Source organism: Peromyscus maniculatus, chromosome 14 (assembly GCF_049852395.1).
Source record: "Peromyscus maniculatus bairdii isolate BWxNUB_F1_BW_parent chromosome 14, HU_Pman_BW_mat_3.1, whole genome shotgun sequence".
NCBI classification, from domain to species: Eukaryota; Metazoa; Chordata; class Mammalia; order Rodentia; family Cricetidae; genus Peromyscus; species Peromyscus maniculatus.
The window spans coordinates 32259836-32272243 of NC_134865.1; the positions used below are offsets into that span (position 1 = coordinate 32259836).

The following is a 12408-nucleotide window of genomic DNA, read 5'->3' on the forward strand; positions in this document are numbered from 1 at the left end:
CACCCTAAGAATTTAAAGTAGAGCTTACTGTTTTTCATGTATAAAAGTTTTGGTTTGTGATTCTTTTAAGTTTCCTTATAAGATTACTTTCAAGATAAGTAATAAAGAGATTGATCCATTTTTAGTAACTGCAAAATGCAAGCTGCTAGTAAAAGAATAGCTTGCTTCCCTACATTGTCAATCTGCAACAAGTTGCTTGATTATGAATGTATGTGAGTTCTTGGGATAATTGTTTTTCACATGTAATACATAAAATGTTTAATCATAAAGGGATATGAAAAACATCCTGTTTTTATTTGTATTTATTGTAATGATTCACTTGACAAATAGAATATAAGCACGTTATAATTTTCATATTGCCTGAAAGATTTTGCTGGGGTATGTAAGCTGTAAGGGAAAGAATAAAGATAGAGTTAGAAGGAGCTAGAGGGGAAATATTAAGAATGAAAGAATGAAATCACCAGGAAAACAAAGAATATAGAATATGAAAGAAGAGAAAGAAAAGGTCTGAAGGAAACCACCAAGAGAGAATGTGAGGCCAGGCAGTGGTGGTGCATGCCTTTAATCCCAGCACTCAGGAAGCAGAGGCAGGTGGATCTCTGTGAGTTCAAGACCAGTTTGGTCTACAGAGCAAGTTCCAGGACAAGCTCCAAAGTTACACAGAGAAACCCTGTCTTGAAAGAGAGAGAGAGAGAGAGAGAGAGAGAGAGAGAGAGAGAGAGAGAGAGACAGAGACAGAGACAGAGACAGAGACAGAGACAGAGACAGAGAAACAGACAGAGACAGAGAGACAGACAGAGACAGACAGAGAGACAGAGAATATCCTTCCCCTATGCTTCTCAAACAAAAAGGTCATAGTTTGCTGACTCCATGGAGTCCCCTTGAGCCCTGTGCTGCTGGAAGTTGACACCTCCCCCAAACACACACACCAGGCAGCGATAGGCAGCCATTTATTTTATATTCTACCAAAGAATCTGGCTGCATTTGACCAATGTCCTGAGAAATTAAATATTATGAATATAGGATTAATAAATCAATTTCTTTAGTGAAGGAAATTTTAAGAAGCATTGAATTCATGCTGTGGGGTGGCTACTAGTTAGTCCTCTTATTCAGATCTACAGCAGAAGAGAGGGAGGAAGAACAAAAAAACTTAAAAAAATGTGGTTTTTAAAATAAAATTGTGTAGACAACTTTATTAGAGCAAAGAAGGGTACAGAAAACAAGGCCTCAGGAATTATGAACAACCAACCTCATTCTCTTCACTGGGCCAACAGGAAAGGTACCTGAGGGTAAAACCCACCCATCCAATGCTCCAACCAGAGAGAATTCAAATTTATGTGACAGGAGATAGCTTGAATTGGGAACACTACAAAGGGCTTCCTGTTCAAAAATAAATCTCCAGGAAAATTGTTTTGCAGCTTCAGCCACCAAGACACACACAATACTATAGTTCTAGTCTTGGGCAGGGCTCAAGGCTGGCTCTATTCAAGCTGGCAGCAGACATAGTCAGCCAATTCCACATATCACTGCCATGGCATGCATGAAGGATACTAGAAGGATGGGGTGACAGGAGATGACAACGTCAGTCATGGTTGGGTTCTTTGGAGGGAAGCAAAAGAAGCTATTCTCTGAAGTTGTGAGGAAACTTAAGTTGTAGTAGGGACCCCAGGATGTTAGAGATGCCAGGACCAGGGGACTTCAATGAGAAAGGCTGCAGTTATGGGGTGGAGACAGACAAAGAGATCTGCTATGAATGCTTCCAGAAGCAGAACTGGAGTGGAACTTTAGAGCCCAGGTGATGATATTATGAGTTAGATGCCAGACATTGAATGCAGGATTTGATGTTTGAACATTGCTTATCATTCTTGATCTCATCTGATCTTTCCTTGCTATTACCCCTCTATTACTTTTTTAATGGGAATATTTATCCTGTTTCCATTGTATATGAGAACTGTGTAATTTCTCTTTAATCTAGGAGATCACAGTTAATTAGATTGCAGTGAGTCCCAGAAAAGGATGCTGTGGATATCGCACCATATAAATAAAACACTGATAGCCAGTGACCAGACAGGAAGTATAGGTGGGACAAAGAGAGAGAAGAATTGGGGAAACAGGAAGAAGGAGGGAGAGACACTGTAGCCACTGCCAGGACAAACAACACCGGTAAGCCACAAGTGACATGGCAAGGTATAGATTTATAGAAATGGGTTAATTTAAGATATAAGAAGAGTTAGCAAGAACCCTGCTATGGCCATACAGTTTATAAGTAATATAAGTGTCTGAGTGATTATTTTATATGTGGATTGTGGGACTGCGGGGCTTGGTGGAACCTGGAGAGAATCCCTCCAGCAACAAATGGCGCGCAATGGCTCGAGTTTCCACCTTAAACCTGAGAATATTTAATAACCAATTCTAAACAGAGCCAAAACCAGGTTCCTGCTTCTTGTCTCATACGGGCAGCTAGATGTGGCAAAACAAAGGTTTGAATGATGGCGGGTTCCTGGCGTGTGTTTGACCAGCAGTATGGCGGGAATGAGGCCTCTGCCAGCGGCACATTATGCTGTGTGGTAGATTTAGTCTTTACTAGTATTTTAAAAAAAAAAAAAAAAGAGGTTTCTGGGCTACACGCTGCTTTGATAAAAGAGTAGACCTACTATTTCTGAGACTTGATGACTCCCAGAGCTGGAGAAAACATACCACCACCATGTTGAAAAGCTGAAAGGGGCAGAGCCAGCAGCCACAGCACCGTTTCAGGCTTAGAAGGCTGCAGTTTAAAGCAATAGGTTCGTAAGACTGATTCAGATGAAATAGTTTATAATGCATGTAAAAGTGTATGTAGGCATATATATATATATATACCGTTATATAAACAAATAGTATCTAAAAATAAAGTGTTTAAAAAAACAGTAAAGATAATAAGCCACGTAAAGATGGCTATCACACACAAAATCTGGATTATGTTGCCTTTGATATTCATAACTAAAGAAAAACATTTGATTGTAAAAGCTGTTCAGTTATGCCAAAATGTAAATTTTAAAGGTACCTTGACTTCAAAATTTGGATATAAGGCTATGTTACTTTGGAAAAGAGGTTCTGCTTTTGTTTCCACAGAAAGCCAGAGGCTATGGATTTGTTCCAGATTAAGATCCATCAGGTTTGACCAGTCAAGACCCCCTGAAAGATTTCCGATGACATGATGGCCCAGATGATGCAAGATCCAGAACGGTTTCAAGGCAACTGGCTCCCACACTACAGCCTCAAGGACTACCCCATAGGCCTAAAATTTTCTTTGCATCCCCATAAGATACAGCGCCCCCCTCCAGCAGGAAGTAGTAAGAGATGCTATGCCCAAATTCCCAAATATACCAAGCTGGCTTTAGAGGTGGAATTGGCTCACTCCCCATCTAAACCCAGACATATTGCTTCAAAAAAAAAAATGGTTAAGAGATTCTTGTGTCCCAAATCAGAAGAGCCCTCTGGTATGAGACAGAGAAAAACCAATATTTTTATTTAAAATAGGTTGATTATAAATGTGATCTCTTTCTAAAAAAGAAAAGGGGATATGATATAGATATATAGGATATAGAGATGGTAAGAAAAAGGGTAGATTAATGAACCTACTTTTAAAGAACAACAACTTGTTTCAAATGTTTTACCTTGGTATAGATTTTAGTTTATGTTTAAAATATTTTACATTGGTATAAATTTTAGTTTATTGATACAAACTTAAAATTAATTTTGTTATCCTGTATATATATTTCTATTCTTGTTTGAGGTAATATGTTTATGTAACTCATTTAAAATTGTAATGGATAATTAAGAAATAGATTAATAATTAGTCATCTATGATAATCATATTTATAGCCATGTTAGATAAGTCTTCTAGGTACACATAGATATATTTCAGATAGATAGGTAATCTTCAAACACTTCAATGACCTACAGAATATGGCATTTAAAATGTTTTAAAAATTTAGACGTTCTGGACAGTGAGACATGTCTGCTCCTGGTAGCACTGGATTTACTTCGGAGAGGAGGATGGGCACCGAAGACACTCCATATGGAGTTTATCTTTACCTTGGCAAAGATAGCCATTTGGGCAAGAAACTGTTCTTGCCTGGACTGCTTGATAAACTGGACATACAAGACCCATGGAAGGATGACCACTAAACTTTGCTTGACAAGATGGTCCTTCAGGTTCCTGCTTCACAGAGAAAACTGCCAGGCATTCTACAGGACACTGAAAAAAGTGATGGAGAGACTCTAGGCCTATGAGCTAAAGACAGATGCCCCAACTTTACAAAGGAACATCAGATGACTGTCCAGGCGGTCAGCTGTCTCTGTCTACCCTGTAAGACTCCCAAAAGTTGCTTACATCCTTCTCCCATTTCTCAGGTAATATTATATCCTTCTGAGGTCTTTGATGTGGTTGAAGACTAGATAGTTGTAATTTCCTCAGTTATGATAAAACATAAGTTAGATATAAAACCTTAAACTCACAAATATAAGATAGATAGGACATCTTTAATATTGTAACTGCAATTCTTGCTCGATAATTGTTTTGTTATATGTAATTTTACCATGTTAAAGTTAAAACCTTCCTTTTTAAAAAAAGAAGAAAAGGGGAAGTGCTGTGGATATCGCTCTATATAAATAAAACACTGATGGCCAGTAACCAGACAGGCGGACAAAGAGAAAAGAGAATTGGGGAAACAGGAAGAAAGAGGGAGAGACACTGCAGCCACTGCCAGGAGAAGCAGCATGTGAAGACTCTGATAAGCCAACAGCCACGTGGCAAGGTATAGATTTATAGAAATGGGTTAATTTAAGGTATAAGAACAGTTAGCAAAAAGCCTGCCATGACCATACAGTTTATAAGTAATATAAGCATCTGAGTAATTATTTTATGCGTGGATTGTGGGACTGCGGGGCTTGGTGGAACCTGGAGAGAAGCCCTCCAGCAACAAAAGGACTTTAAACATTATTGAAACTGCTCAAGAGTATGGAGACTTGATGTTCAGCTGAATGCATTTTATATTAGGAGATGATCAAGAGCCTGAAAAAGCAAGGCTGGGTGAAGTGTGTGGTTTAAAGTGATGTTTTCATATGTCAAGATGACAAGACATGAGGTCATGATGGTGAATCTTCATCACCAACTTGTGTAATCTAGAGTTGTTTGTGGGAAGGAAATCCAGACATGCTTGTGAGGGATTTTCTAGATTAGGCTACCCTCTGGGAATGTCTATGAGGGAGTATGTAGATTATTTTGAATGAAGTGAGAAGACCAGACTATTGTACGGGCTTTACCATTTCATGAACTAGAATCCCAGACTGAATGAAAAGGCAAAAGTGAGCAGAGTACAAGCATTCATCACTTTCTGCTTCCAAACTATGGATAGAATACAACGTATCTCAATTCCTTCTGTAATAACTTGCTATATTGAACTTGCTTTCAAACTATGACGCAAAATAAGCCTTTTCTCTCTTAAGAATGTTTTTTTGAAACAGTGTGGTCAAAGCAGTGATACACATAACTATAAACAAAAAGATTTTTAGTCATATACTCTTCATACTAGTGTGTCTAATAAGCTTAGGAGCCTGACAGCTGATGAATGGATAAAGGAAATGTGGTATGTATGTACAAGAATGTTTTATTCAGCCATAAAGAATATGAAATCATGCCATTTCCAGGAAAAAATTCAACTGGGGATCATCATACTGAGTAAATAACTCAGACTCAAAAAGAAAAGTATTGTCAATCTTCTCTCATGCATGTCAAAGATGGCTCCTAGAATTTTCATAGATACATAAATTTCATGTGTAAATGAAAATTGAAGTGAAAGTGTCTGAGAAAGGAGATGAGTAGTAAGGGGATGCAAGGTATGGAAGGGTTATAGTCAAAGTACACAATATACATAAATATTTTTTTGTGAAAAAATACACTGTGTATAATTACACACACACACTATATATATATAATATATATATAATCCAAACAGATTAAAATGGTCATTCTTCATAATATTAAGACTACACTGATTAAAATGCACACCAGCTGTTTTTCAAATCAACAATATGCCATATATGCTTATAATGGACTACCTAGCAATAGAAAGGAAAAGTGCATTAATACGACTTATACTAGTTGTATTGAGCCTCAAAATCAGGCCAAATGAAGAATTCTGGTGCAGAGGATGATGTAATGTATGATATCTTTTTTGAAATGTCAGTGAAACATAAACACTAGGGCATTAGAGTATCTAATACAACTTTGTTCTTGGGGAAGAAGTCACAGTTGGCCACTGGGGCTCTTATTTAGTTGATAAAATATTATGCACTTGGGAAGTAATATTTTTAAATCATTAAGTGATGTTTCTCAAGACTGAGCTAAATTATGTATGAGTTATCAAAGCAAAAAGTTGCTAAAATTTGTGTTTCTCACCTGAATAAGCATAGTTGGCCTTCTAAATAGGAAAAAATATTATATTTTTCTTTCAAATAAAAAACAATTATCATAGTATTGGTAATATTCAAATTTGGTATCTATTATATGTTATCCTATCAAGTTTTATATATGTAATCATATTATGAGTAATAGAAACAACATAGTAAAGGTAAATGAATAGATATTCTGTTGAAAATTCAATAAAGTTATTTTTGATGGAAGTTTGACCATTAATTTCAAAGGAAAAATCAATGCTTTTTATAAACTTTTAGTGTGCATTTGCATAAGAAATATTTACATGGAATGAAGTTAAATAAATGAAATGTAATACTACCAATATCTTATTTTAATCTTCATAACTATTGGATATATATATATATATATATGTACATATATATATATAATGAATGCTTTTAATGATTATATTTCAAATAACTTTTGACAAATACTACTTTTCTTTATGTGTAGGATTTTAAGAGAATTGAAATAACTCATTTGATTTTTTTAAAATTGGAGCATAGTAGCAGCCATCTCGTACATTCTTGGTTGGTTATATTTGTACCATGGATGGTAATATAAATTTGATATATTTTCATGCATGCTAGACACCTTCCTATAGTCAAAAGTGTGTAAGTATGTTCTCAATCATTCTAAGCTTCATTTGGTAACAAGACAGACAAGTCAGAAGTGATGGATATAATTTCTTTGTTAAAAACATAAAAATTTATCAATTGCTGATTGTCTGACTTCAAATGAATTTGTAAGCTGTATTATTGTGCATTAGAAGAGGTATTTCAAGAGCCATTGAGATGGCTCAGCAGTTAAGAGCACTTGGTGCACTTCTAGAGGAGCTGGATTCAATTCCCAGCACCTCATGGTGGCTCACAGCCATCTGTAACTCCAGTTCAACCCAGGGTTCCATACTCTCTTCTGGCCTCCATGTGACTCTCAGAGCCCAGCTGGCAGACTGGCTCCCATGTTTTACAACAGGGAACTCTTGAGGAGAGAGGGATAAAAGATATTAGATAGAAGGATAAAGGGGAGAGAAACAGATAGAAACACAGGATAGCCTCAGGAGGGCCTGGATCATTATTCACCATCCCCTTCTGTCTCTTCTATAGGGCTATTTATAGAAATTCCAAGGAATAGAGCAAAAGACCTCCCCCTGGCACAGCCAAGTGCAGACCCTTTCTAATTACCTGGTAACCACACATTTGGTCAAGCAATCCTCTAATGCAGCCTGGCTGGGTAAAGCAAGCTCAGCTATCACTAGGAAACCTTTGTGGGCCTCCACAACTGCCCCTTCTTGACATAATAAAGGGCCATCCAGGCCCCTCAGATAGACTGTGCCTATCTTAGGTAATTCTTCTTGATTAATTTTACATAAATACATTCAGGAAGCAATCACGCAGAAAATTGCCCGTCTTTGGCTACCAGCCTCTGGCAAGAGGAGGTACAGAGCCTAACTCAGCTCTGGTCCAGGTCCCTACTAAGAGCTTGCAAACATCCTCAGTGATCTCCACAACTGCCACGCCTCCCAGTAAAGGCGTAGAGGATAATAAAGATGGAATATCCTTTTTGGAATGCGTCTAACATGACTACATCAGTCATATTTGCACCAAGCCCTTTTCAAAACTCTCTCCTAACAGATGTTCAATATGAATTTCAAGAGACTGTTTTGATTCCCAGGACAAAACATTCATTTCAAAACACTTCAAAGTATCTACTCAATTAAACAATAACCCATGCTAATTATAAAGACACTTTTACAAACTAACATGATTGTGAGAGGCGTATCCCTTTGTGGGAGGCCTACCCCTTTCTAAACAAACAGAAGGAGTGGAAACATCTAGGAAGAAGACAGAAAAACTCCCTTAATTATGACACCTTCACTTAAGTTTTCCAAGGGCCACTGAGACCATAAAAATATATTTTGAACTTTCATAAAAAGTATTCAAATATATCTGAAGGTAAAAGAGTAATAAAAACTTTAACTGCCTTTAATTTGATTGATTTGGTTTATCCTATAAAATTAATGCTATCTAATTTGTCTAGAATAGACAGATATTAATGGAACAATAAAAACAATTCTAATATGAACATCACTATACACTTTTTTACAAACTTACATTCAACATTTACACTTTTTACATTCAATTTTTACATTCAATATTTACATGTTTTACATTCTTATATTCAAGAGGAAACTTTATAGAACTATTTTACAAACTTATATTCAAAAGGCAACTTTATAGAACTAGTTTATAAATTTCAGCACATATCTAGAAGAATTATTAACAAAACTAACCTATTCAAATCAAACTCTATAGGACTACTTTACCCACTTTAGCAAGCATCTAGAGAAGATTTCTTAACTGCACTATTAACAAAAACGGAAGTACATGAATCATTTCTAAAGTTTGCAGTTCATAGTCAGCTTTGATATCATTAAGAAAGGTTTTCTGACAGTTTGCAGTCAGACCCTAATTCATCAGTGCTCTAAACTTGACTGAGTGTAAAATTCCCTCTTCTTAATTTTTCAAAGCTGGTTTCTAAGATTATCATGATTGTTTCAATGATGTCAATGTTTCTCTCTTACATTTCAAACACAACCCAAATTTCTTATTTTTTATTTTTATTTGCCCATAAGTTTTTTTTCTTTTTCCACACCCAAAGTAATTTCCCAGTGTATGGACCCCTTTCCCTAGCTTTCTAAAGGGTTTCAAAGTGACTTGTTGACAAACAATATTAGTATTTTAATTGCTTCCTGATAGGAAAGCTTTTCACTTGTTTCTAGTTCTCAAAAGGCAAGCCAGCAAAGCTTATGGGAAAAAAATAGCATTTTGAACTGAATAAACACTAAAAAAGCAAAGTTTTGGGGCAGTGCTGTACAGGTATCTCTTTTACAGACTACATTTCCCAAGCTGCCTTTCTGGGTCTGGGAGAAAACTTCTCTTTACATGTTCTGTATTCAAGCTTTTCCTTCTCAGATCTCTTTTCTTCCTGTAAGGACAAAATTAAACTCACCTGGAAAACCTATCAGAATGATAAAATCACCAGTATTTTCCCCAGAAAACAAACAAACAAACCATGGGGGGTTTTTGAGTCAAGATTTTGTTCTTTTACTACAGGAGATTTCTGTTCTCCCTGAGCTGGCATTGATAGGCACATTTCATTTTGCTGATATTTTTCCCAGAGCAGGCCATGCCCACCCACACATGCTTATGGATCAGCGCTTGTTTCCCACCTTACCAGGTTAGTGAAAGCAAATAAAGTCCTTGAAATAAAAGCATTTTTAGCCTTTTCAAGGAGATTTTTTCCCCTGATAGATATCCTGCTTGTCTTCACTTGTCCTCCAAGATGCAGAGTCTCTGATGTCTTAGTTGAGGCTCAGTTTCTCTGCTAACTGCTTTCTGTTTGGGGGTAGGGTCTTGAGTCCTCAATCTAGGAACTTCGACCCTGCCTCCCTCATTACAGGGAGGATTTTGAAGCCTCCATTGTTGCCTTCACATCAGCAGCTCCTCCCCAGGTCCCTTACTTCCTCTGCTGCCTCTCCACCCTGGGGGAAGCTGTTCCTGCTGGGACTTCTGCCTGCACTTTCTTGGGCATAGGCTCTGGCCACAGGGAATTCTAGCTTGAAAGAGAGACAGTACCAATAGAAAGTATTTGCCATATTCCATGGGGGGATTTGTTTGTTTGTTTTCTGGGGCAAATACGGGTGATTTTATCATTCTGATAGATTTTCCAGGTGAGTTTAATTTTGTTCTTACAGGAAGAAAAGAGATTTGAGAAGGAAAGACTTGAAAAAGCTTTCAATTTTTTAGAGAAAGATTACTGAGTTTTTTTCTAATACTTCTGTTCTCTAAACTTGGCTTCGTGGCCAAGGAAACTAATTCCGATAGTATAATGTTATCATATAGTAATAATGTTAGTGGAGTGAAGAGTTTTATTTCACTTGCATCCATCTCAGGGAAAATTCTTTCCTCTGCCACTCAAAACTTAAATTTAAGCTGTCCACCGGCCAAAAGCTTCCACAGGAATCTTTTTCTGCTGGTTTTTTATCCTCTTTGATAGATTTTTTTTCACTGATTCTTCTCCAGGAGTTTGCATTCACAGTCTCATAGTTGGAAAATCAAGGACATAGTTCCTCCATTTGGTTGCTTATCTTATCCTAAGTTTTTTCTACACTATATTTCTATATTCTACCTTACACTTTTCCCTTACTTTTTATAGACAGAAATTAAGAGAGAGAGAAATAAAGAAACCTAGATAGAGAGAAATGTATGCTGCAGCCTCACTTTTCAACTTCAGCATTCAGCTGCCTTACTTTCACTCCCGAGAACAAAATGCCATCATCTTTATTTTTAATTCCTTATTGGGCATGCCCCCCTTACAACTGTGATGCCCCTCTCTCCTTTCACCAAGTCCGGTGCCTCTGTTCCTGATGCCATGTGTGGGAGCCCAGGTCGGAGATGGGCTCCCACATTTTACAACAGGGAACTCTTGATGAGAAAGGCATAAGAGATATTAGATAGAAGGATAGAGGGGAGCGAAACAGACAGAAGCACAGGATAGACTCAGGAGGGCCTGGATCATTATCCATCAGACACTTTCCTCTCTTCTAAAGGACTATTTACAGGAATGCCAAGGAGTAGAGCAAAAGATGTCCCCCTAGAACAGCCAAATGCAGACCCTTTCCAATCAACTGGTAACTACACACATGATCAAGAAATCCTCTAATACAGCCCTACTGGACAAAGCAAGCTCAGATCTCACTATGAAACCTTTGGGGGCCTCTACATGTGACCATGCACATATGTGGTATTCAGACATACATGCAGCCAGAACTCTCTAGCCCATAGACTATAGGTGTGTAAATTTTAAAAGAAGAGGGGAACAAAAGGTATTTCCCAACAAAATGTTAGGATAATTTTTTTATGATCAGTAAATTTTCATAGATTAAGACATTTCATTGATTATTTAAGACAGGTAAAAAATTATAAGATTTAGTGAAAAAAATCTTACCACGCCAATGGAAAAGTAATTATTGATGATGCTGTAAGGCACAGGATCTCCTTTCTCATCTTTGTCATTGGGTATGACTTCAAACTTCCATCTGTCCAGCATGATTTCTGTACTGCTTTCAATGTCTTTTAGGATTTTCATCAGATTTTCACCTTCATAGCCTAATAAAAAAATGTTATGGTGAGATAAAATATAAGCAAACCACAAGGAGTTACACTTATATGTGTCTGTTTAATTATATGAATTATTCTGAAGCCACAATATAAGTATATTAACTAATATACTTAAATTTAATGTAAATTAAGAATTGACTATAATCTTATACTGGCACCAAGATTTTATGATTACTTTTTACTTGCAACAAATATTTCTTTCTTGTGGTATAAATCTTCTGTTTATCCAACTGCTAAACAATATTTCTACCACATATTCTTTGACACTTGTGTATTAATATATTAAAATGTAATTAATTTTCAATTCTATACTTCCTCAGCATCCTTTCATAGAAAATACCAACTTCCACCGTATTGCTGAAACTGCAAACTTAGTTGCCGTGTAAGATTTCCCATCTGTCCCTCATCTTCCCATTTCCTTCTGATGGCAAAGAGAAACTTTAAAGAAGATAAGCTGCTCATTTTTGGCATATTTCATTCCATTTCATAATTTATCTACTTGCAGTGCACCTATGCACCTCTGCTTTCTAGATGGCTTGCTTTTATTTTTTCACTATGGTTTCAACTCAGAGAGCACTTCTTTTGTCAGCCACCTCCCAACATAAAACATTAGTTGGACATTAGTGCAACACTCAACCCCTGTGCTCAAAACTGCCCTTCTCTTAGAATAAGAGCACTGCATTTTCTGTTTGTTTTTGTTATCACTACAGGCCTCCCTTGCCACATTGCCAAATCCCTGCTTTAATGGATTAGCTATAGATGTTT

At 36.9% G+C, this 12408-nt stretch overlaps 1 protein-coding gene across 6 annotated transcripts in view; it reads right to left on the reverse strand.

The window, feature by feature from the left end:
• Positions 1-12408, reverse strand: part of Dgkb (diacylglycerol kinase beta) — a 707644-nt gene that overhangs the window by 388107 nt on the left and 307129 nt on the right. For all 6 annotated transcript variants that reach the window (XM_006983950.4, XM_016002476.3, XM_006983949.4 and 3 more), the window contains one exon: positions 11471-11631. In XM_006983950.4, coding sequence (XP_006984012.1) covers positions 11471-11631 — 161 coding nt within the window. The remainder of the gene's footprint in view (positions 1-11470; positions 11632-12408) is intronic.